The following is a 27,732-nucleotide window of genomic DNA, read 5'->3' as shown; positions in this document are numbered from 1 at the left end:
ACACCAAAGTCAAATACATACACTGACAGAAAAACACTGACTATCAAAGTGTATTTTAAAGTTAGTTACAAACTTAGTTTTTTTGAGGTTTTTGTCCACAACCTTGAATGTTGTTTAGCAGCAGGTGTCACATTTAATAATACAAATAAACCTGGTCAACTCACAATTGTAGTGCCCACAGCAGAAAAATACACAAAGTCTGTTATATAACCCAAATTCATAACACCTCTGTTTGCGGGTTCTTGAACTCATCAGGTTTCCAAGCTGTTCTGATTGTCAATCTTACATTCATCAAACAACTTTTCTGACAGGAGTTTAACTATCATGGCCACCATATCAAATATTGTACTGTACCTGATTAACTGTTTTCCTTCTCCTCTGGTTTGTTACACCACAGAAGTGATTACAACCACTTTTGGCCCTTTTCACCATCATCACCACCACCATTGGTTAGAAATTTGTTTAATGGTTGTATGTTCTATATACACCACCAATGCTATCCTAGCAGGACTGCTGCTCCTGATACAGATGTACTGAGATGTTTGATGCCCACTAGCAGAATGTCAAAGAGGTATGTATTACAGCTATCATCCCACCACAGATTGCACTTGTTGGTGATGTACTAGAACCAGTTAAACGCCCAAAGATCTAGGAAGCTGTGTGTTCCTTACATGCACATATGCATACATAGGATTACTGAAATGTATGAGCAGAGTGCAAGTGTGTCCTTAAAAATACAAAGTATAGGGAAACCTATGTAGCTCTTTTAAGAATGGGGCATTTTAATAATACCATTAAATAAGTACAAATATCTAGAACAGCCCTGAGCATAAATTATGAATAACTAAGAGAGCTCTCAAGTATAATAAGTTTTTATAGTTTCCATAGTAGTTTCAACTATAATGCCTAGTTTGGATGGGAAATAAGATCATTCCTATGGGTTTCCTGCTGGGAAACCAAAATTTCTTTCCAAATAGTACCAGGTTTTACTTGATCCAGTTTAAGGCCTTCCATTTATGTAGTAGCCTTATGTATGTTCACGTTGTTAAGAATCTCTTCACGCAGAGGGCTGCTTATACATGGAAGTAAAATAAAGATATGCTGTTGAGAGAAGCATCATTGAAATGTTGACTCAACAATATATGAGAGATTTTGCAGCAACAGCAATCAATTAGCTATACCTGGAGTGAAAACATTTCTTACATAGACTGCAAAAGACTTAAAATGCATAGCTATTTCATATGTATATATTTACTTTTGAATTTCAGTATAAGGTGTTCTGTATTGTCTGTTGGAATTGTGCTCTGTAAGAATAAATTTAAATGGGTGGAGAATTCTTAAGTGTGCCCACAAAGTTAGTTAATTAGAACTAAATTAAGAAATAAAACATGAATGTAAGAAGACGTGGAAACAAATTCAAAATACATACAATATCGATTTCAATAATTAGAAACCAGTTGTTTAATTTGTTTCCAGCCTGGTCAGTGTCTGTTTAGTTTTAATATTAGTATTGACTTTCCTTCATATACTTCAGTTTTCCTTCCACATGACAAAACATGCTTATTAAAGTAATTAGCAATGCACAATTTATTCATTGTGGCTAAATGTGTCCCATCAATGGATGCCTCCTTCTTTGTGCCCGATACCTCCATGACACAGGATTTGCAATATGGGAAAAAAGAATGTTCCAAAACTCACATTTATACTTCTAAAGCATTAAACATGTCAGGTGTGTGAATATGTACTTCATCTAAAGTGACTTACAAAATCACGATTTAGAATAGTAGACATGAAATGCAGATATATTTTAAAAATGAAGCTCAGAGTCATTTGGGGAGTTGCAAGAAGGTATTGATCCAGTAGCATAACAATGCCTACCTCTTGTAGATTAAACATCTCACTTATCGAAGCTGTACCAGACAAGTATATTTATTTGATACAAAGCATTGATGATTGTGCTGTTTTGTTATTTAGGGGTTTAAACCAGAAAGTATTGTTTTTAAGCCCATTTATGACATTTAATTTGGTTAACATTCTACCAGATTCACATGCCCCAGTGAACTTGAGCTCTGTAATAGATAAATAAACCCCAGCAAAGCATATGGAGTTCATTTGCTTGTCAAAAGTGGTTTCACTAAGGCCAGTTTAAACATCATGCTCAGAACACATACACGCACACATCATGGCTGCCATGTGTTCCCAGCACTCATTTGACGTGTCCTCTCTGCAGGTACTCCGAAATTAACACAACGCATGTGCGAGTTGCAGAACCAGTAAAAAATCAGGAGGACACAGTGTGTTAGAACGTCACATCAGAGTCTTTGTTTACTATCAAAATATGACCGCAAGCCGCTTTGCAGATCCTATAGGATCAATATCTGTGCTTCAGTGTTTGATGAGTGGTCCAATGTGGTGAAGCAAATCATCAAACTTAAATGCTGACATACAAATATATTTGTTGTGCTTTTCTTCATCTGTTTCTCACACAGACAATACAGGTGTTGCACATTCCCCATCATACACCGTCAGCATGGCACTGCTAGATCTAAACACTAGTGTGGTGAATTGCTCACGTACCAAATTGACTTCAGCTACAAGTAGGTCCCATTTTACTTATGGTGCCAAGCAAAGTTGTATTGCAGTGCAGCAGTCTATTAGCCAGCAAAAGCGCTGTAAAGAAGCTATCTATTGTTACGGTTCTGCTTTTGTCCATAAACGGCTCCTGTCATTTTTCATATGTTCTATGCGGTATCTTTGTTGTCAAAGCACAAATGCCGCATGATAGTCTGATAGCGGACACGGGACATCGTATCTTTGATTGCCAGTACAACAAATAACTGTGGTCGTCGCCGCTCTTGGAGATAAATGCCATCAACTCGGAGGGAGAGGCAAGTTCGTTGTACCATGTGAATGTCACTAAGAGACTAAAACTGAATAACAGTAATAATAAAAAAAATAAAGCGCTAACTTTTATAAGTAGCGAAAATTTACACCAGGTGTTACAGACTCAAATCAAATGTATGTTTTTTTTATGCTATAGTAATAGTAATAGCAGCTCACTATTTAAAATGTGGAGCACCTGGACTCGAACCGGAAATCTTTTGGTTATAAGACTACAGTTCTTTCCTCAGCACCATCCAAAAATACATATCTATCGACTGACATTTGAGCTTGGGTTTTTAAACAGCAACATTTAAATTGAATGGGATGGGATAGTAGACTGCATGTGCTGATCGACACATTTACAAAACAAAAGACACTGATAGAGAGGTGCGAAGGAATTTAAGGTGGCCCGGGATTACGAGTGTCTTTGTAGGCTTCAGGGATTCTAGTGTTAAAACCAACCCAGTTGTTACACTATGTGCTTCTGGGGTCTCCTCCTGTGCCGACAGCAGCAGCAGGAGTGATTGCCACACAGGAAACATTATATTTATGATGTTCCAGCTCTGTGCACATTTATAATCAGATTTATACTTGATGACACTTTCATGATGAAATGTGTTAAAGCTTGTGTGTTACATTTTACAGATGAATAGTTAACTTCATGTAAATAATACTGTTAATAATTACATATGTGGTGCAGTACAGTGGTGGGGCGTTAGTGCTGCTGCCTCTTATGTCCATGGTCTTCCCTGCCTGGAGTTTGCATGTGCTCCAGTTTCCTTCCAAAGACATGCAGGTTTGGGGATTTTGTTATGCTAAAAATGACACTAGTGTATGCGGTGTGCGCTTGTATTCAACTTGAGATGAGCTGATGCTCTGTCCGGGGATTGTTTCTGCCTCATGCCCGATTCTAGCTGGAATTCATGCATCCCTGGATTGATACAACAACGGTAATCGTTTAATATCCATCCTTTTCAGAGATATTATGGCAAGGTGTCCTGGGAATTTAATGGATGTTTCAGGCAATTCAAAACACAGTGAAGCCGAACGTTGTTTTTTCACCGTAATGATATCTCTGCCACCTATTGGAATCCTCCAGATTTACATAAATTATACGCACAAGTATAAACAGTATACTGCATTGGTAGCACTAGTGTCGCATGATGTATAAACCAGCAGTAAAGCAGGGACTGTGGTATGAAATTGACCTAACAGTTTTACTCAATGACCTCTGCACCCCAACACTATGTGTTCTACAAGCTTGTGTTTAGCTGCCCTTATCCTGTGATTGTTTGTGGGAAGATTTATTTAAAGTCTTTATTCCAAGAGCTCACTGCTGAAGGGCTTAAAGCTTTAAACACTGCAGTCCTTAGTAAAAGCTGGAAATTAGTTGGTCTTGAAACAAACCTGAATAATAACTTTATTTACTATATACACTGAAAGCCCTTGGAGCACTGCTTTCATTAGTATTGCTTGCATTTATTTAGCATATTCTGAAAAACTGCTTTATTCAGGAAATCTGTTACCAGGACCTGACATGGCATGAGTATGGGCTAACACTAACGTTAAGTGACGAATCTGGTGAACTACAAAAGCCTGAGGAAAAAAAGTTAAAAGCTTGCTAAGTTCTAGAGATACAATAGCAAGTTTATGCTGTCCACCTCTAACATTAAAAAGTACTTTATATACATGGCTGGGCCGATCTGTTGAAAATGTACCTTATTGTTAAATCTTTAGGGTTGACTGTGATTTATGTAGGCCTTGTTGCAAAAAGAGGCCAACACTAAACACATTAGACTTGCTGTTACTCATTTCATGAGGCACAATGTGAAAAACCAAATCCATTCCATAAAAGCAGTTAAAGAGTATATTGTATTTATGGGTGAAATTATGACTTCACATCATTTAAAAAAAAAAGGTCACAAGGATAAATTCCTTTTCATCGTGGCACTGGAAAGTGGTGACATGTTGGACAGACATGCAAGTAAGAACTTCACACTCTACACCAGGGGTGCCCAATGCGTCGATCGCGTTCGACTGGTGGATCGCAAAGGTAGTGCAGGTAGATCGCGTTGCATTCAAAAAAAATTTTTTTAATGTTACTCTATCATATATCCTCCCTATTGCATTTGCCACTTGATTGACATACATAGCGGCCAGTCTGAGATCTCTTTTCTTCTAACACACTGGTCATCCCGCACGCACGATCATACGCGCGAGCTACTGCAAAACTCTGTGATCTAGTTAGCCTTCCAATTTATATCGACTAAAGAAGGGATTTAAAAAGATTGTCTGGGGAGGGTGTGGGCTGGATGTGGAATTGGAAGATGATTTTATTTCTCACAATGTCAAAATTGAAGTGTGTTTGTCTGATCTGTCAATCTATCATTGCTATTCCAAAGAAGGAAAATGTGGAAAGGCACTTTCGAACTGTTCATAAAAACTACGAAACTGACTTCCTTCCGAAAAGCGATCTGAGAAAGAGAAAGGAGAGGGAACTAAAAGCCGTCATTTTTCGCTCAGCTGAATTCAAAAGCTCCTTGACTGCATTATTCGGCTCTACTTATTTATACGAGTCAGCCTTTTCCCACATGAAGATTATTAAATCCAAATACTGTAGTGACCATGATGTATGTATAATGTATTGAATTGTTATTGTGCCATAAAGGTTATTCAGTTATGCAAGGTACGACAACAGATATTTTATATACAAGTATACTCGGTATATATAACCACAACATTTATTTATATAGCACATTTTCATACAAAAAAATGTAGCTCAAAGTGCTTTACATAATGAAGAATAGAAAAATAAAAGACACAGTAAGAAAATAAAATAAGTCAACATTAATTAACATAGAATAAGAGTAAGGTCCAATGGCCAGGGGGGACAGAAAAAAAAAAACTCCAGACGGCCGGAGAAAAAAAATAAAATCTGCAGGGATTCCAGACTATGAGACCGCCCAGTCCCCTCTGGGCATTCTACCTAACATAAATGTAACCGTCCTCTTTGTATTTAGGGTTCTCACGGAAGGACTTGATGATGATGATGGTCACGTAGACTTCTGGCTTTTAGTTCATCAATGTTGGAGCATCATGATGCTTTGAGTAGGTTGGTGGTGGCGCAGGCCGTCACCACAAAGAAACAGAAGAGAGAGTAGGGGTCAGTATGGATTATATATATATACAGTGGTGTGAAAAACTATTTGCCCCCTTCCTGATTTCTTATTCTTTTGCATGTTTGTCACACAAAATGTTTCTGATCATCAAACACATTTAACCATTAGTCAAATATAACACAAGTAAACACAAAATGCAGTTTTTAAATGATGGTTTTTATTATTAAGGTAGAAAAAAAAATCCAAACCTACATATATAAAATTTGGCACGTGGGTTCCCAATGCTAACTGAATCCTACTTACGTACATATATACGTCCATAGCCTGCAGCTCGGTCACCGTGTGAGGCAGCATTGGGTCCCCCATCCGAACACCTCCCACGTTGTTGGCTGCCTGCCTATATAATGCCATCCTTCACTCTGGTCTCTACATTCCCTTCCTTGCATCTCCACGGGATTCACGTCTCCCAGCTGATAACTACAGCCTATTTATTTAATCCATGGCTTCTCCGCTGTTTTATTGTTCGTTTATTACGATTATAGTTATTGTGTAGGTATTTTAGACTTACTTTACATTGTTCAGGTACCCATTTCCTTTATCATTCTAACCGTACCCCCATTACCATGTCTATCAAAGTGATCACCATCGATCAAAGAACTGTCACTTACCAAGTGGTTTCCATGCCCAGAGATGGCACCTGCCTTTTCCATTCTCTGTGTTACATATTGCATGGCCATATCAGGCTCACTCTTGATATCCGGAGGAACATTGTGTCTTATGTATTTAATGACTGGGACAGGTTCAAGGTGTGGACTGATGACAGTACAGGAGATAATTATACTACACAGGAGCACTATAAGAGTGAAATGCTTAAGCCCTTCACCTATGGTTCTGCATGTGAGTTGATGGCTGCCGCTGAATTGTTCGGTTGTCACTTTCAAGTGTACGAAACGGCCAAATATTTTACACCTTTCGACAACCGCCAATGTCTCTTAAACATCTTAGATTCACAGATGACGATTTCAGTAGTGGACACTTTGATGTTTATGAATGTTTAAACTCTCAAAAGCTGGATGTGAAGTTATCAATGAAACTGGTTGTATACTTAAAACGCTTGACAGATGCCGAATGTCTCTTCAACACAAGTCCTACAAATACTGTCGTAATTGAAACAAACCATGAAACTCAAACCGATTATGACAGCAGCAATCCAAGCTGTGAGATTTCAGACAAGATTACTGTTCACATGGCCAACTGTACGTTGCATGCTCAAAAGTAAGCTCGGCGCACAGCTTGGTCATATTACAACCGGAAGGCCAAACTGACAATGTGGTATACAAAGAGATCCTTAACAAATAATTATTGGTATATTTTCCCTTAGTTTAAAAAGGTATAAATTTCTTCTTAATAAAAATTTTAAGACAGTACTTCCCCGCTGCAAAGTACGGGTATTTTGCTAGTATATACAGTACAGGCCAAAAGTTTGGACACACCTCCTCATTCAATGTGTTTTCTTTATTTTCATGACCATTTACATTGGTAGATTCTCACTGAAGGCAATCCACGGCTTATATATATATATATATATATATATATATATATATATATATATATATATATATATATATAATGTGTGTGTGTGTGTGTGTGTATGTATGTACAAACCGGATTCCAAAAAAGTTGGGACACTAAACAAATTGTGAATAAAAACTGAATGCAATGATGTGGAGATGGCAAATGTCAATATTTTATTTGTAATAGAGCGTAGATGACAGATCAAGCGTTTAATCCGAGTAAATGTATCATTTTAAAGGAAAAATATGTTGATTCAAAATTTCACGGTGTCAACAAATCCCAAAAAGTTGGGACAAGTAGCAATAAGAGGCTGGAAAAAGTAAATTTGAGCATAACGAAGAGCTGGAAGACCAATAAACACTAATTAGGTCAATTGGCAACATGATTGGGTATAAAAGAGCTTCTCAGAGTGGCAGTGTCTCTCAGAAGCCAAGATGGGTAGAGGATCACCAATTCCCACAATGTTGCGCAGAAAGATAGTGGAGCAATATCAGAAAGGTGTTACCCAGCGAAAAATTGCAAAGACTTTGCATCTATCATCATCAACTGTGCATAACATCATCCGAAGATTCAGAGAATCTGGAACAATCTCTGTGTGTAAGGGTCAAGGCGTAAAACCATACTGGATGCCCGTGATCTCCGGGCCCTTAAGCGACACTGCACCACAAACAGGAATGCTACTGTAAAGGAAATCACAGAATGGGCTCAGGAATACTTCCAGAAACCATTGTCAGTGAACACAATCCACCGTGCCATCCGCCGTTGCCAGCTGAAACTCTACAGTGCAAAGAAGAAGCCATTTCTAAGCAAGATCCACAAGCTCAGGCGTTGTCACTGGGCCAGGGATCATTTAAAATGGAGTGTGGCAAAATGGAAGACTGTTCTGTGGTCAGGCGAGTCACGATTCAAAGTTCTTTTTGGAAATCTGGGGCGCCATGTCATCCGGACCAAAGAGGACAAGGACAACCCAAGTTGTTATCAGCGCTCAGTTCAGAAGCCTGCATCTCTGATGGTATGGGGTTGCATGAGTGCGTGTGGCATGGGCAGCTTGCATGTCTGGAAAGGCACCATCAATGCAGAAAAATATATTCAGGTTCTAGAACAACATATGCTCCCCAGGCGTCATCTCTTTCAGGGAAGACCCTGCATTTTTCAACAAGATAATGCCAGACCACATTCTGCATCAATCACAACATCATGGCTGCATAGGAGAAGGATCCGGGTACTGAAATGGCCAGTCTGCAGTCCAGATCTTTCACCTATAGAGAACATTTGGCGTCAAAAGAGGAAGGTGCGACAAAGAAGGCCCAAGACGATTGAACAGTTAGAGGCCTGTATTAGACAAGAATGGGAGAGCATTCCTATTTCTAAACTTGAGAAACTGGTCTCCTCGGTCCCCAGGCGTCTGTTGAGTGTTGTAAGAAGAAGGGGAGATGCCACACAGTGGTGAAAATGGCCTTGTCCCAACTTTTTGGGATTTGTTGACACCATGAAATTCTGAATCAACATATTTTTCCCTTAAAATGATACATTTTCTCAGTTTAAACTTTTGTTCCATGATTTATGTTCTATTCTGAATAAAATATTAGAAGTTGGCACCTCCACATCATTGCATTCAGTTTTTATTCACGATTTGTATAGTGTCCCAACTTTTTTGGAATCCGGTTTGTATGTATGTATGTATGTATGTATGTATGTATTTGTATGTGTGTATATATATATATATATATATATATATATATATATATATATATATATATATATATATATATATATATATATATATATATATATATATGTATATATATATATATATATGTATATATATGTATATATATATATATATGTATATATATATATATATATATATATATATATATATATATATATATATATATGTATGTGTGTGTGTGTATATATGATTGCCAAGACTTTTGGGAAAATACCTTGTGGACTGATGAGACAAAAGTTACATCTGGCGTAAAAGGAACACAGCATTTCAGAAAAAGAACATCATACCAACAGTAAAATATGGTGGTGGTAGTGTGATGGTCTAGGGTTGTTTTGCTGCTTCAGGACCTGGAAGGCTTGCTGTGATAGATGGAACCATGAATTCTACTGTCTACCAAAAAATCCTGAAGGAGAATGTCCGGCTATCTGTTCGTCAACTCAAGCTGAAGCGATCTTGGGTGCTGCAACAGGACAATGACCCAAAACACACCAGCAAATCCACCTCTGAATGACTGATGAAAAACAAAATGAAGACTTTGGAGTGGCCTAGTCAAAGTCCTGACCTGAATCCAATTGAGGTGCTATGGCATGACCTTAAAAAGGTGGTTCATGCTAGAAAACACTCAAATAAAGCTGAATTACAACAATTCTGTAAAGATGAGTGGGCCAAAAATCCTCCAGAGCGCTGTAAAAGACTCATTGCAAGTTATCGCAAACGCTTGATTGCAGTTATTGCTGCTAAGGGTGGCCCAACCAGTTATTAGGTTCAGGGGCAATTACTTTTTCACACAGGGCCATGTAGGTTTGGATTTTTTTTTTCTCCCTAAATAATAAAAACCATCATTTAAAAACTGCATTTTGTGTTTACTTGTGTTATATTTGACTAATGGTTAAATAATAAGAAATCAGGAAGGGGGCAAATAGTTTTTCACACCACTGTGTATATATATATATATATATATATATATATATATATATATATATATATATATATATATATATATATATATATATATATGTATATATATATATATATATGTATATATATATATATATATATATATATATATATATATATATATATATATGTATATATATATATATATATATATATATATATATATGTATATGTATATATATGTATGTGTATGTGTATGTATATATATGTATATATGTGTATGTATATATATGTATATGTATATAGAGGTTGGTTATTTATAGTGTTAATACAGTGCACATTTGAGGAAGAATTCGCTACAGAGTTATCATGCCATGACACTGCCATGTCTCAACTGTCTGTGAGAAGGAGTAGCTGCTGGTGCCACATGGTGTGTATGACTTTTGGTATTGGATTGTAAGTTTGTGAAGGAAGCTGTCCATATTTTTAGCACCTGGTTTCTATGTCCTGTAGTTGACGTGAATGTCTTTGGTGTATGTGATATGTCTCACTTTCAGTGGCAGTTGTGGCAGGAAAGACTCGAACCAGCCCATACAATGTGCTTCATGGAGTTGTGATTCCTGTCAGCAATGTGACCTGCATGCGGCTCTACTATGTTGTCATGTGGCATGATTACTCAGCCATTGTTTTCATGTCTGCTAAGTCACACTCCGTGTGATACCGTGGGTCAGATGCCTAATTCATGGGTTGCATTGTATGTGTGAATGAATAAGCTTTTTATAGAGCCCAAGATGAATCTTCAAGGGTCAGGGGCGCAAATAACCCTTAGCATTTTATTCACATAAAAATAAACTTTGAGTTAACAACTTAGAGCTTTTCTACAGCAATAGAAGTTAATTAATTCTTGCCGTTTCCAAGTTTCTTTTGATGGTGGAGGAAATTGTTCTCACTGACACCTTCTTTAAAATGTCTCTAAAGCAAAGAGCTGCACCTTTTAAGAATTAGAACATTAGAACACTGAAGATGAGAAGTCTGCCTGTTTTCCAGTTGTAATTGCCTTTTTCTCGTCATTATGATAGCAATATACTGCATAGTACACTACAATATTGTTCAAATAATGCTTCAGAGGGTGTAACAACACCTTGTTTCTAAACTGCTTTTATACAGATATAGGGTTTGTAAGTAATGTTTGTATCAACTTTCAAGACTTATTTAACTTCCATTGCTTTAGAAAAGCTGCAAGTTGTTCACTAAAAAAGGCCTTTTGTGCAAATCTGAAAATTGCATTTTTTTAGATTTTTGTAACCTAACCTCTGGCTTTTTACTGCCTACCTTTGTAGTATTTCAGTATTCACTGTACTTTAACTTCTTAAATTTCAATCGAAAAGGTCAAAATGGGAGTGTTCTAAAACGTTTCACTAGTAGTGTAAGGAAGAATTTCCCTATATTCTGTACACACGACACTACTATGACAATGTTAGTGCTACAATAGTCAGTAGAACTCATCCAGGATTGTCCTGCTGTTGTAGTTCTTAAGTATTTTTCTGAATTGTCAGATCATTCATATTCTTGGGGTGTTTCATTTTGTTGCTGTTACTTGTCCATTTGCAGTTAGTAGACTTTATTGTTTCTTTATTATTATAAGTAACCAATGTAAAGATTATTTTCAGGGATTCTTTATGGGGCATCAGCCACAAGAATATCATGCCTTGGGTAGGAAGCTTTCTCTGTGGCAATATGAATCCAAAGCATCAAACCCTCTCTAACACTAACATAAACTTGAAATGTTTCTTGTCTTTCCTCAAATTTTACAGGCTTGTTGATAGCTGGGCTGCACAGCTGCTTCATTTTCTAGCCAAAGAACTCTATGGAGCTGTGTGCTTCATTTACCCAGAAAAGAGAGGCCAAAGAAAACAAGCATGCTTGTTTCACACACAAGCTGCTTATTATGTCATTTTAAACTGCTCTCTTTATCTTTTGTATTGCATACTTGCAAAAATACAAAGCCTTAAAAAATGAAACTACCTATAGTGAAAAAATTGAAGATTTTTACTCACAAAAGTGAATATTAAATTTGAGTCACTTTTGTGTATCTGCTATTTCTGGTTAAGTCAGCATTGGCCTAATGCTATACTTGTTTGTGTCTGTCACTAAAATAATAGTCTCATATGCTGAATCACACTAGGTTGCTTATAAATGTCATCTTGGCACACTTAAGTCATCCACATGAACATAATCCTGAAGCAACTGCTGTCTTGTGTACATTAGATTATGATTAAGGAATGATAGGTATTTTCCAAACTCCATTCAACAATTATTCCTTTCTTGGTGACTTTTTGAAAGCCTTGAGACTTCCCTGGCATGATTTGATTGCCAGGATGGCTGTTATAATTATGTAATTGTGTTGCTTAAATATCTGTTCCCTTGTTCTGTGGCAGTGTGATGTCTGTAACCTCTACACTTAGAGCTGTGCTTTACCCAACCTCATACATGTTGGGTTCAGTTGTAAAGACACTGCCTTTTTGGTTACTTCGCATCAGAGTCATAAATGTAATTTATTTTCCAAATCCTTTACATACAGGAAATACCATCTTTTTGAGGTTGTCTTGTATTACAATATTAACTCATGGTAGATGTCCATTTGCTGGTTGATGCATTTAGGTACTGGCATTTAGGCCAGTTGGCTCCAGACTTGCAGCAGCGCTGCTGACATAATCTCCAGCCCCCTGGGAGCCTAAACTGGATCATGTGAGTTCAGTAATGAGTAGATGAAACTATTTAGTTACTGGTGAAGAAATTTAAGGAATGCTCCACCAAAAAAAAATCATATTTTTATGCTATTTACACCATGTACATTATAGTGGTGGGTAAGAAAAATAATCTCATGTTTTCATGCAGAATGCAGAGAAAGAACTTTATGATATAATAGAAGGTAGTAGTGGCCAATGTTGTACAATGCCAAATGATAAAAGAGAAAACAAAATCTTGTGTTACTCGTGTCACATCATTTATATGTCCATTGTCCAGTTGTTATGCTTCAGACATGCCACACATGTTTTCTTGTTAAAATATTGTTAGGTACTGAAATAATCGGAGCACATTATAAATAGGAAACTAAAGTTCATAGGAATCACTTTTTGAATTGAATTGAAGTTAGGACTCTTGACCAATGAATGAAGAGACTTTGTTTCCTGTTTTATGTGCATCTTGATAATTCAAGATGTAACTGTAAAACACATTTTTTAGGAAGAAAGCATGTGTTTGGCAAATTTTGAGCATAACAGCTGGATAACTGATGTGAATTATGCAACATGAGTAATGTGAGATTTTTTCTTATCATTTTCCAGGGAAGTTTTCAGATTGTTTGCCATTGTACAACACTGGCCACTATTGCATTCTATTATGACAAAACTTCCTTCTCTACATGAAAACATGAGATTAAATATTTTCTTGGCCACCCCTACAAAGTATAGGGGTAAGAAATATATATATAAAAATATCATTTTTGTGTGGATTATTCATTTAAGTAAGTCTGTTTAGAGTATGGCTTCCTGCACTTGCAGTCCTTCTTGTCTACAGTATAACAACTTGCTGTGTGTGCATTATTTCATACTGGTTTTACTATTTTTATTCTGTGGACACTTTCAACACTCAGAGAAATCTGCAGGTATATCTCTGTTTGTTTGTCATCAGTATTGGACTGATTATACTTGCTGTGTGATCTTATTAGTGCTTATTATTGGTTTACAATTTAATGTTTTGAATCTCAGAAATGTTATTCTCACTCTTTTTATAATTTCTATTATTTATTGTGTTTTGTAGGGTGGCCAGAAAAGGTATGTTATACTATGCATAGCTTCTCCCTTTCGACTACATTAATTATCTAGTTAATTGTTGAATCTCCAATTTTTTTCACATTTAATAGGCAGAGACCCAATATGCTAGTGGGCAGCTGGCCACATTTTGAAAGAGAAAATGTGTACAGACACATGTGGTGTCCTCTTGAAATCTGAGCATGTATAATCAGTAGATACATACTAATCATGAAGACAGTACACTTGATGCTGCTGAATAAATTATATGAGTGAAAAACATACCAGAATGAGTAAGCATTGATACGGTGTTATGGTAAAATGAAATCAACCAGTTATCTAGAATGAGCCAAATGAGCAGTAGTCCAGGCAGCAGCAAACACTGTTTTATAGTTTCATCCACAAGCTTTACTCTGGGTGTGTTTCTGCCGTCTTTTGAGGAGTTCATTGTATCCTGCTACTAGTGACACCTAAATGTGAAGCTCTTGCTTGAAATGACAACTGTTTGTTTGTTGGCTTCCCCATGTCTGAAAGATTGTTTAGTATTGGTCTGAAGTACTCTCTGTTCACAAAGTGTTTTCAATAAAACTTGGCAGAGTAAGAGGAAGTATTAACCAGCCCAGCTTTCCACACATGTAAGGCAGTAAAGTTAATGAAGTCTTATATATTTTGTGGTAGATTTCACTCCACGTGTATACATATAAAATTGTCATTGTTTTTAACTTGTACTGTTGTTTATGCCTTAATCCTTAAATGTCAGCTATTTAAAGCCAATCCTGACGCACAGTGGACCTCCACTGACCAGTACGCTGCCGGGGTGCTGTGGGCCTCTTGCTCGATGTCTCACCAGTCCACAAGCCTATGAGGCAAGTATGAATCTTTTTTCTTTTCTGCCTATTTCATCAACAGCTTCAAGTGGAATATGTAGTATTGTTTTCCACTTTATGACCATTAAGCTTCTAACAGTGAGTGAGAATGTAAAGGTATTTTGCAAATAACCCCAAACAGTATAATGTTTCCACCAGTGGCTCTTTATTTTCTGTGTGCTTGGTACACTGTGTGACAGGAAGTGGGTGTTCTCCCTTAAAGCCTCAACAGGGAAAAATTGATCAAAGTGACAGGATTTTATATCACTTGTTTGCAAATTCAGGCTCATTCAAATGTAATTGACATGTTAGTGGGCTCCTTCATCTCACTCATTAGGTGTCTGGAAAGGAACCCACAGCAAACCTAGAAATGAAGAATAAGGCAAGGATAAATGCTGTACACATTCTAATGCACGAAGTGTTATATGTATTGTAATGTTTTACAGATCATAGGTTACCTATTATACAGACTATTACAGACATAATAATGTAATGTTTTATGAATGTTAATGGTATTGGAGTTGCAAGAAAAAGTTTACAAACCCTATGGAACTCCCAGTTTTTTACAATTAGTTACCAATAACAATGTTGTGTGATCAAAGTATTAGTCAGAACCTTAAGCAAAAACAATTTGCTTAAACTATATTTGTTCTGATTCTGACCATCTTTTGCTTTATGTGCTGCTGAAGGTGTGCTTCCTAGACTAGACTGTGCCCTTTAGATGTGTAAGGAGCAAATTAAGCCAATTGGAGCTAACATTTGAATGACATGATGCTATGCTTCCACTGAGATGTTCATGCTATAATAACTGACTAAAGCTGACGTCACTTTACACAATTTCTACCTGTTGGATATGTCAGGATTGCAAATTGCAGTTGCTTATCTCGTCATTGAACATGTCAGTCTACGTGGCCTTGTGTTTGTCAGTGTGGTGGACTGGCACCTCATACGTCACTGGTTTCTGACTGCCACCTTACTCTGCTACTTCCCCGATTTACCCTAAGCAGGTTCACAGTGGATTGATGGATGATTTCTATCATATCTTTGAATTGTTAAGTCTTTTAAAAGTGCCTGTTCTTCAAAGAGCTTAGCTGCTTATTTTAGATTGCCCATTTATAAGTTTACCCTGGATGCTGCTAAACTCACCACAACCCTGACTTGGATTAAGCAGATTTGAAAATGGATGAATTGTTGAATAGCACCATGCCATTTTTTCTTGTGGTCTAACAAATCTAATTTGGTCTTCAGCAGTTTTTCTGCTTGGCTTAAAGACTCATTTGGAGAAATGGGTTATATTTTCATATATTTGTGTTACCGCTTAAAATTTGGCCATTGGAGTTCACAGACAATACACTCATTCTTTCATAGTGTGAACGTGACTCTTCTTTATGTCTAAGGACACAAGGTGACCAAGAGGGCAGGGGGGAGATGGTACATTAGAATCTTGACATGTTCATTCACATAGTTAACAGGGATATTTTCTTGTTTCCTCTCTAGAACCAGGAGCAGCTACGAGATGCTGATTCTGACCTAATCCTGAATGACAGTGACCTGACACTGACGTATGGTGACACTGCCATCACAGCTAACGGTGCTTGTGGCCGACGAAAGAAAAGTAACTCGGAAGAAGCCCTGGAGCGAGAGCTTGAGGCTGTCGACCATGAAGTGATAAGTCGGGGTACTCGTCTAGTGTTTCCCATTGAGGACCATGCCTGACAGCAAAGGGACGTCACATATGCGGCAATTCAAAAACATAAAAAAAAATGTAGAAAGAAAATGGATGACCTGAAGGGTATTTGGTTTGCTGGAGTGGGAAGTTCATCGTTGCTATGATGATAGGGGCTTAATTGAGTAATCAAAACTAAGTGGCACTGAAAGTTGTGATTTGTTTAACTTTAACTTAGGCCACATGCTTCCCTTCAGTAGGCCAAAGGGAACAACTGCATTTCATTTCCATCAAGGCAGGCTTCTGTGATGCAGGTGGTGATTTGCTGGTAGGCATTGACTAGGCCAAAGAGAACAAGATGTTAGTTTGTACTTGAAAAGGCGTCTGTGCAGAAGAGACATTATAGACATTGTCTCCTTCTCTGTCTCACGTCAAATGTGCATAGACTTGCCTCTTTGCTTGAAGTTGCCATGAGATCAAAGTGAAATAAAGGTTAAAAAAGTAATTTGGCAGCATGAAGCATCTGATAGAAGATTTCATTTGTAATAATCAAATCACTGTTGCATTACGCTGCTGCTGGGGAGAAAAATATGGGGTGGGCGAACAAAGGGAAAAGGTTAGAAACTCTTCCTGCTCACTTCTGAGCCATAGTTAATCTGCCCCGTGAATAAAAGGATTTAAGCATGAAACAAGTCTGTACCCGTAACCCTTTATTTTTGCAAGTCCATTCCATTGTATAGTGTCTAAATTAGCACAAATTCATAGTGTGGAGACCCCCCTCACCAGCCCCAGTGCATGCCCCATTCCTTCTTTGTATTTATGATGTGACAGGTCCTTCTCTTTTTAAATTGTAAGCACGTGGACACATATTTTAAGCTGGTCTCTCAACCAGGTAATCCTTTTCATCTTCTTTACAAATAAGCAAGCCAGTACTTGTGTTGGCCTGAAAAGGAAAATGCCTTGAGCTACATGGTGCTATCCTTCCATGTTTTCATTGGCAAACCCTGTGGTAGCTTTTAAACATGCCAGCAGGTGCAGTGACGTGACATTTTATCCACATTAGCCGCCTTCTGTTTCGTTTTTAGGCACTTTAGCTGCAGTTGAACTGCAGTCAGTTTTTTTTATTGTCAAAAAAGAAAAGAATCTGTGCTGGCATGTTGCCTCTCCTCTGTTCAAATGGTAGCCTGTCTTGCTTGCAAAGCTAACAAACAGATGAAGCTCGAGTGAAAGAGTTTGCCCAAATGTACTACAAAATAATTATCCTTATTGTGTGTGTGTCAACAGCTTTTTTCTCCCTGACATCAAGGACTCCAAATACAAGTACAGTATGAAAACTGTGAAAACCTCACTGGTTATCCCCACTTTGTAAGCATTAAAACTAATAAAAACTAGAAATGCCAAAACATGATAACTGTTGAGATTTGTGCTTGAGAGGTGAAGGTAAACAAAGGGGGCTGTCAAGCTATCTCAGGCCAGCTGGCCGACTTTGGTCAGGCACCCTCGGGTCTGATCCTCTTTGTTTTCATTTTCCAATTTTGGGACATTCATCATATCATGAGTGATGCGTACATAGCATGTGTTGTGGGTGATGAAAGTCGCACTAAGTTCAATAGAAAACAACATTTTGTCTTCATGTTCCTTAACCTGCAATTGCTCCGTCCTGGGCTATGACGCTAATCTGCATCCAGCCCTGTAAGTAGGCCCTCCAAACTGCAGGGAAAAACCTGGGGGTTGGTGGCAGAATTGGCACTCCAGCCACCATAAAAAAAAAAAAAAAAAACTCACATGGGTTTAATTCCATCTGAACTAGGGTGGTGCATGGCTGCACTCGGGTCCTAATCTGGGGGATCCTGAGTTGGTTTATCATGTGGTGGGTGTGCGCCTAACCTCTCGATCTCCTTCAGCAAGACTACCCACAAATGACTTGACATGTTAAGCTGCCCAGAGGCATGACTGGAGGCAGGCATGAGGGTATCTGATGACTGAGTGGCACGTATTTCTTATTCTGGCCCACTTTATGGAGTCCTCGGGCTCAACACACATAATGCAATGGGTTGGGGTTAGTTGTAGTCCGATGGCAGGTGAGGGCAGGACGGATACAGATGGAGTAAACCTTGACGATGGAAACTTGTTCTTGGACATCTCTTCATTGTTGGAGAAGACGTTAGAACTTATGTATGAGGTTCAGTGTTCAGTCAGGTAGAGTGGAGTCATTGGTTATCAATCTCCTACTCTGGAAATGCGTGTTGATAGACTCCCCCCATAGGCATCATGGAGTTGTTTTTCGTGTCGGTAAATGAGGGTCACCACACTGCAAATCTGAGTCACAGAAAAAGATTAAACTTTGGCTGGTATGTACCTCGTAACCCTTCATTGTGCTCAGTATTATGTCAGAGTGATTCATCATTAATTAAACATAAATAACCATGTGTTTATGTACTGTAGCAGAAAAACATTGCCATCAGCCATATTAGAACTGAAGATAAATTTGGGTGTGGGCTCATACAGCTTGTTCTTTTAGCTGTCTGCACTCAAAGCATCCTGGGTGAAAATAGTAAGCTCCGGTCAAAAGTGTCTATAACATGGCAATCTTGATAAGATGAAGAACAGATCGAGAACCCAATGGAGTGTTCAGCATTAATAGAAAAATTGTGAGTACATTTGCACAAGCTGGTTTGGCTACCTATATTGCGAATTACTGAAATTGTAAAACCAGTATTGCCATATGATTCTATTTATTGTCAATCTGAGGTAAGAGTTGACATCTTTGTGTCCACTTAGATCATTTTTTCTGCTTTGATTATTGTTAGCATCTTCTGTGGGCTCATAACAATCCAGGAATGTTCTACAACAGTTTCTCTCAAGTTCAGTTCTTGGGATTCCCCTTGGCTGCAGGTTTTTATTCTATCCAATTTCACAATCTGGCTAAAATAAAAAAACACAGCAACACATTCTGCAAGTTTACAAATTTTGTTTGTGGTATCAATTCCTGACCCTTGGGTTTATCATCTTTGAAGAGCCTTCCTAAAAGACCTTATGGAAGCAGAATCAGGATTTTATAAATGATGAAATGTACAGTGTAGGCATTAGGATGACAATTGCTCTACTTTTAAGGTCAAGTACTTGGAATGTAAGATGCAAGGCTAAATGCTGGGTTTATGTCCTACACGGAGACTCTCAAATGTATCCAACAACATTCATTATTTGTTCACTTTTCCAACCTGCTTGTTTCAATTCCAGATCTTGAGGAGCCAGAGCCACATCTGGCAGCACTAAGCCATCTCTGGGGAGTTAGTTTAAGGCTGTGACATAAACACTCGCACAAAACCAGAGGGACAGACATGGCCTGGCTAGCTCTTAGTGATTGTGTTGAACACAGTTGCCAGATAACACTGTTAACTTGTGTTAGTCGATTTTTCCAAAGTTCTCTAAAGATGGACTTCAGAGGCAGACAACAGCATAGCATAGTCATAACAGTAAGGTTCAGATATCTATCTTGTGTTTAACCTTTTAAACCCAAGTCCACCATTTGCTGTGGAAACATGAGAAAGGTGTTTTACCAGCATGGTAACATAGAAGCGTCTGAGGCATCATGTATGCCTTGTAATGAGAACTTCTCCCAGTGCTAAAGTCATTCTGAAACAAGGTACTGTAAATTGTTTACTTCGTTTAGTTGAAACCCTGTAGTCTCATTAGATAAACACTAGCTACTCCAGTCTGCACATTTTTCTTTTTATATGGATGTAATAACAGCCCAGCATGGGGAAGCAACTGTCAAACACCAAAAGTACAACTTCATATGAGACCATAATTAAGAAACTTAATTTTACAGCACAAGCCACTAGTTTTGTGGTAAACATGAAGAGTAAAGCAGTAATTCTTGAGGAAGATTAACTCCACTGTCTCCTTGACAGACTTGGCATGAATTCAGGTCTGGCAAAAAAATCACAGCAATGAGTGACATGACATTGACAAAACCAAACAGCCATCTGTCTTTTTCTGGCACTTTTATTTTATATTGCCTTATGGCTCTGCTGACTCTCTGCCTTTAACTCCAGTAAACTCTGCTTGGCACCCCGTCCTCAATAGCAGCTATTAGAGGTCTCAGTCAGGAGTCTGTCTTGTGTCAGCTACATCTTCTCCCAGCAGTCTTCAGAAATGAGCAGTATGCCCTGCAGTGCTCCATAATTAGCTTTCAGCACACGACAATTTGCAACCGCTAATTACAGACACCTCTCCTAGGTGTCATGATTGGCTTTCATTTTAATTTTGTTTTTCTGCATGCAAAGGGTTTTTTTTTTTGTTTGTTTGTTTAGCTCAGACTTCCTACTGGTTATTCGTTGTTTTCTTCCTGGAGCATTTTTCGGATGATTGTTATTGGTTTAAAATTAGTAACAAAATAATTCATTTTGTTTAAATTTTTTGGCATTTACTACAACACAAAGTTATCTTTTGCAGTGTCCACCATCTTTCTGGGCATTCATTGCCTAGACACAACAACAGGTTGCCAAGTTTGTTTTTCCAGGAGTCCCAAGGCATGAAGTCCTGTAAGCGACGCTTTTGTATTTTGGCACAGCATGTCTGCCAGTAATTGAATATAGCAAGCAATGGTGTGTATTTCTTGGCAGTTCTCCCTTCAACAATGAGCTAGCTTTAGCATTTTGGTTTTCATATCAGAAAATATGATGCTTTGGTTATTGACTTTGTTTTGTTTAAAGGTTACCTTTTATCTCCTTGTCTATTTCTTGACCCTTTGATCCTTAATACTTTCTGACTTGCCCCAGCTTGGTGTACCACTAGAATCATAAAATCTAGTATTAGGAGGAACACGGTCATCCTGGTAATGTTCACCTTGGCAAATTAGTATAATTGGAGCGACCCAGATATCTGTCTCACAGTACACCAATCAAGACAAAGAGGAATCTTCTCTGTAACAGTGGTACAAGGGCCAAAATTTGGAGACAGATATGATTATTGGGCAACACATATTTCATAGTCAGCCCCAGTTAAGCTTTAGACTTACATTATGAATGCTAACTGGTTGATGTCAGTTGTAGCTATATTGTAGGTAAAAGCAGGAAACCTTCTGATGGAGCAGACATTGATGATGGAAATTGTCTCTTGACATAGAAGAAGAAATTGGAGGTTGTTGGTGTGGCTGAAGTTGTTGATCAGGTAGAGTTGAGTTGTCAATCTTCTACTCAGATAGGGGTGTAGAGAGACTCATCTTACAGGCAACATGTTGTTGTTGTTTTTTGTTTTGGCAGCCGAGAGAGTCACCTCTTTGCAAATCTGAGTCACAGAACAGGATTAAATCTTGGTTAGTATGCACGTCATAACTGTTGTTCACTGACTATGTAGTCTTACTAGGACATGCAAACAACTTAGAGCTGTCTGATTTTGAGGAATAGTCTGCAGGTCTAAAAGCAAGCAGTAAATTTTTATTGGATTTCTGTACTGGTCATGGATTGTCCATAATGAACACCATGTTCATACACAGTGTTGCTTGGAAGTATACCTGATATCAGGGTACTGTAGGCCAAGAAACAATGATGGAACTAGTACATATGTCATGTCATCTGTTGCTTTATGCTCTGGACACTTGGAGATGTCAGCTGATTATCAATTGGTGCTGAACTGGCCAGGGGTAGGGTTAGGCTGGACAAACCACAAAGCCTCAAGTCAGAATGAAGGTGAGCTGGTGTCACTGGCAACTAGTCACTTTTGATCTTGCCTCTTTTGGCTTTGGAGGAGTCTGGCCATGAACCCAAGGTTTCTTAGTCAGAATTAAATGCTAATCCTTCTTAGCTAAAGTTAATGTGCCTTTGGTGCAGAGGTAACCTAGGGTGCTGTGTCATCTCCGGAATTATAGGCGAGTACATCAGCCACCACTTGCAGTTAGGAGCCTAGTTGGCCACTGGACTGGTAGGAATCCCCTTTAACAAAGCTGGATAAGCATTTTTCTTCTGACTTGAAGGCTTTGGCCAGCTTCCCCATGTGAGAACATGAAACTGATGGGGTCAAGCCCTTAGTAATTTGTCACCACTTTGCAAAAGGTAGCTGGGGTCATTGAAGTGTTCAACAACAAAAAGAGGGCAGTGGTGTGGAGAGTTAGGGAAGGTAGCCATTGTTACAGATAGGGGGCGCTGTCGTCCCCTTGGACCCTCAGATCAAGATGCCAGACACCAGGTAAAAGTCCAATAATTGAATTTATTTAGACTACACAGTGCACAAAGCACCGTCCTCTCCACAATCTATATATATATAATTCACTAAGGCAAGACAACCATGGAAAGCGCGCCGGAAGGGGTGTGGATTCACTGAGCAGCCGGATACAATTGGACAAGTAAGACACCTATGGCGCATGCAGGAAGGAGCCACGCCCACCAACTCCTGGCACCTCCGAGCCACGTTGACCGTTCATAGAGGCATGTTTCTCGCGGAGGTGAATAGCCATATGCAGCGTGTGAAACAGTTTGCGAGGGGTATCCCATGGGATCCTTAAGACAATCCTTTACAACTGAGGTTAAAACACAATGAAGTAAGCAGTCTTTAAAAACCAAGTTTTCGGTTATGACGCTCCACCACGTGCACCATGGCAAACTGTTTTACACGCTACATACAGCAATTCGCATCCGCGACAAACATGCGTCTTCTTAGATGCTCCCGCAGGAACACGGAAAGTCCACGTGAGTCACAGGTGCATCTGGACTGTGCAAAGACGACAACGACTCAAGTGACGAGTTGGAGGTGGGCACATGAGCGATTTTATCATTTAGGTTCATTTTCATCTGATGGCTAGAAATCATTCCAATTACACTAATCAGCACACAGATAAATGGTACATCCTAATAATATCTTCTATGATGTGAAGTCCCAAATTAGTTAAACATATTAAAAGTCTTAAGTAAATATATGTTTCAAAGAGGTAACCTTCTTGTATGTAAACTGGTATCAAAGAACAATATATACAATTAAAATGTTGTGTCTGATCTCTTCTTGTACTTTAAATGTGCTGGTACAAATGATGTTAGATTGTCCTAGGCAAACAGACTGTCAGTTTCAAGCACATTTTCCCTGACAGACATCACCACCATAACAAGATATGTGTCTCTAAAGATTGCCATATTGTAAGGATCAGACTTCAGGTAGGCCACCATCCAGTTTCATGACAGCAAAACATTTGCTTGCTGAATCATTCTTGACACGTCCTACACATTCCTACGTATGAAGCCCACAGCACATCACATATTGAGATTCATTCTCTTTCTCCTGGCTTCGAGCCTCCCCTTAACGCCACCTCTCTGGACTACCAGGAGCCACCTTCATTTATTTACTTTCAGAATTTTATTTTCTAATGAGGTGGTTTTTATTTCCCCATATTTAGATTTTTCCTAAAAAATGAACAACTGCGGTACTGCTTGGATCTCTCTCAAGATCCACAGGCATCTCTTCCTTTCTGGCTGTAATTTCACTCGTTCCTCTAAAGCAAGTCTTGCATTTTAAAATCCAACGCAAAAAAGATGAAAGCCAAACAAAACAAATTAGAAGTAGTTGCTTTATTTGAAGGTAAAGCTGCAAGCCATCCCTAAAAGAGGGGATTCACTTGACCTGCCTAGAGCCAGTGTCTCCAAAACACTGTGGTCCACCTGCCATTACCCTTTATGCTGACATGAGAAGCCCCCTTTGGCTGCCAGGCAACAGTGTCAAAGCAAACTAGCATTCCTTTTGATTAGGCGGTGGTGAATAGCGACTCTTTTTATAGCACTTCATTTTTAACAAACAATTGAAGCAGAAAAAAAGGGCCAAATGGGTAGCAATGAGAAATGAGCTTGTGGGGAAGCATCTGCGTTGCTAACTCTTGAGCGCTTGATGGCAATTGGCAGCCACAGAATCAAAGCAGAGGAAGGAACACGAGGCAGTAAGTGGCTATTAAGTCTGCAGAATACGGGGCGGCACAAAAGCAGATGGCTCTCGCTTTCGCACCTTGTTTGTTTTGTTTGTGATTATTCTATTTTTTGCATAGCAATTGTCTGTTATTTATATTTGTGAAATCAAGGACAAGTTTTAAAATGCTTGGCTACCAAGCAGAGCTGGTGTATGAGTTTTTAGAATTGTTCCTTCATCCCATGGGGTTTATATTTAATTTTCATATGTCCTTTTGGCTTGTTTCCTAACCTTTTATTTACAGACATTTGTTAAACAATAAGCTGCCAAATGTCTTTGAACTCACAAAAGCAAAATATTTGAAATGTCTTTGAAAAGGCGTCAGCTGGCAAAATACACTGGAACGTATTTAACGTTTCATAATTTTAAAATTGCAAGCCTAACTCATGACTGGCAAACTGTTGTTGGTGATTGTAAGAGTTTTTGATTTAAACAGCAGGTGATGTTTTGAAACCGAATCCAACTTCACATTTTTGAGGCTCCTCTCTTAGCTCGCTGATCCCTCAACTTTTTTTTGAGATGCATTTGAGTCTTGAGGTCTCACTGAAATGGAAGACATGGCACTCTGCTCCTCGATTTCTCCTGTTATCGAGCTGTAGCTTTTCCTTCACCAGTGATTTACCCAAACCCTTGTGCCAGTTATGGCCAAGTTTTTGAACATCTAGAGCAAGACTTACCAAAACATCTGAGCTTTCTATTTCAGGACAGACAGCAGACAAGGAGTTGATGCACAAAATACTAAAAACCCTAATGTTAAGTTACAAAAAATGTAGTCAATAAGTCAGGCTAAAGTTCTGAAACACAAACTAAAGAATATTTTCCTCAACTTCTCCTTCTGAAACATAAGGGTAGCAATAAAGGTCTTCCACCTCTGTCTGTCTTGGACCATTTTCACAATGGTGCCCCAGTTCTGGTTCATAGACTTCAGTTTTTACATTTCCCTTCAAGAGTCCCAATTACAGGGTAATTTTGAGAACAGAACTTCCTTCCCTTCTAAGAACATGGCCAATCCATCTCCACCATCTTTACATCATAAAGGTGGCCATACTCTTTAGATCATCGGGCAAGCACATCTTCATTAGAAATGATTCTTAGCCAGAAAATGCACAGGATGTGTCTCAGACTTTTTGCATGGAAATTAGCCAGCTTGTGCAAGTTACCCTCTGTCATCCTCCAGCACTCAGATCCATGTAGAAGAGGTGACATCCTTCGGTAAAACCTTAGGTTCATGTAGATACTGCACTTCAAGGTCTTCCACACATTACTAAGTGTCCAAAAGGCAGTCCTCGCTTTGGATGTCACTCCTTGTTCCGACATTGGGCCTCGCTATGCTTCCTAAATAGGTGTAGGTGTCAGTCACGGGTATGTCTCCTCCAGTTTTCGTAACAGATGTTGTTCTGATAACCTCTGTCTTAGACGAGCTGATCTGTAATTACACTTTCTGTTCAAATGTGTTCAGATGGGTTGTTTTCATTTGCATGTAGTTGTGAGTATGTTGCAACAAAGCAGTGTCATCAGCGAATTCAAGGTCTTCCGGGATAGAGAAGAGAGTCCATTTGTTGTCTGTTGGTTAATCACATAACCCAGTCAATGACCAGTCATCACACAGCCTTGCCCGACTCTGGTATTTATTTCAAAGCAAATGTTGTTGCTTCTTACGCAACAAGTGAAGTTGGTATAAAGGTTCTTAATGAGCAGAGTAATCTCTTGTGGTATCGTATGCTCTTAGGATACCTCTGTGGATGCTGTCAATGGGTTACTGAAAGTCAACGAAGTGTACGTACTGCGATAAATGCTTCTTACTGTTTGAATCCCAAAACTGTGATGCCGGTTGTGCGTTGCCATCTTTTACAATGATGGTGTGCTGATGTCCGTAGAATCTCACATGACCAGCAGAAACGTAATTTCCAACAATAATATGGCCAGGTGGCAGCAAGAAACAAAATGGTGTTGCAAAACGTTAACAATAAAATCATAAAGTATTGCTTAACTGAAAATCCTTATATATAATTTGATACTATCCGTATGTATGGTGTTCGCGTCAATACCTCAACTCAATACAAGTTAGACCCATGCAATGGGACTCTGCCTCTGTAGTTAGAAGATAGCGTGGCAAATGCAGGCGCAGTATTGCATGATTGGCTAAGAATGTTCGAATGCTTCAGTGACGCCGCTGGACGGCCGAGTATAGTAAGTCGGTGTTGGTTCGAACAGTAAGTTCGGTTGGTTTTTGGAACATTGGTTTGGTGGGACGTACTTTCCAGGACTAACATCGTCGACTGACGTAAACCCTTCGACAGCTCCGGAACCGAAAGTAATTTAGAACGTATCGTCATTTACTTGGTACGTCAAAATCTATCTTTGGGCAGTTCAGTTTTGGTATCCGTCCTTCTGACATCTATTGGCAAACTGAGTAATGACGGCAGCGTATTAACAACAGTCATTGTTTAAATTTTAGCCAATCTCAGATCTAAAATGACCACGCCAACATAATTATTACTCCGACTCTGATTAGACTCATAAAATACGGTTTGTTTTGAAAATTTGTTTGCTGGAAAAAATCAAATGAGGTGCGCCGAAGAGCTGAGTTCACGTCTCGCAGCCCCATTTAAACAGGAAGGCCGAAACGGTCTATTTTAAGCACAAATCAGTGCAATGATAACAAAATCATTTCAAGGACTTAAAAAAACAAATAATTCTTTGCAGAGAAAGTATGGATTTCACAAACATAGAATTTGTAGCCCGATTCGATCAGGCTCCCAGTCACTAGTACCTACTGTATATAAATAAGTAATACATCAAAGGCGAAGATTCAATCGTAAAAGCTACTGCTGGTCATGTTTCAGATTTCCCTGGGTGGGTGGATAATCTCGCCTGATCTACATTTTGACTCCTGTCTTCGCCTTCTGAAGACTAATCTGTTGTATCCGTGTTCAAGTTTTCAGAGTGGATTATCATCGGTACCTGAATACTCTAATCATCAGGATTCCCCCAGTGACCATAGCACTACTGGTGGTCTTTTTAATTGATACCCATCCCTCCACCCTCATTTACTTCAGCTTTAGTCTCTTCTCCAAATTTGCTATTTGCCTCCGAGCATCAAGTTCTTACAGAGCTACAGCTAATGACTGCTTGAAAGAAGCAAATCCAAATTACCTGAATTTAACTTTTTAAAAAAAAGTGGCCAAAACCTCAACAAAAGTCAAAACCCTTCTTAGCCAAACTAAATAAAACC

General features: G+C 38.7%; 1 protein-coding gene across 2 annotated transcripts in view; it reads left to right on the top strand.

The window, feature by feature from the left end:
• slc9a7 (solute carrier family 9 member 7) overlaps window positions 1-17,953 on the top strand; it is a 184,130-nt gene extending 166,177 nt beyond the window's left edge. For both annotated transcript variants that reach the window (XM_039744722.1, XM_039744723.1), the window contains 2 exons: window positions 14,779-14,884; window positions 16,382-17,953. In XM_039744722.1, the coding sequence (XP_039600656.1) occupies window positions 14,779-14,884; window positions 16,382-16,600 (325 nt within the window). In that variant the 3' untranslated portion in view covers window positions 16,601-17,953. The remainder of the gene's footprint in view (window positions 1-14,778; window positions 14,885-16,381) is intronic.
• Window positions 17,954-27,732: the final 9,779 nt, after the last annotated feature.

This window comes from Polypterus senegalus, chromosome 2, assembly GCF_016835505.1.
Source record: "Polypterus senegalus isolate Bchr_013 chromosome 2, ASM1683550v1, whole genome shotgun sequence".
In the NCBI taxonomy this organism is placed as follows: Eukaryota; Metazoa; Chordata; class Cladistia; order Polypteriformes; family Polypteridae; genus Polypterus; species Polypterus senegalus.
Note: the sequence above shows the minus strand (reverse complement) of the source record. Positions and strands in the feature narration are given on the sequence as shown.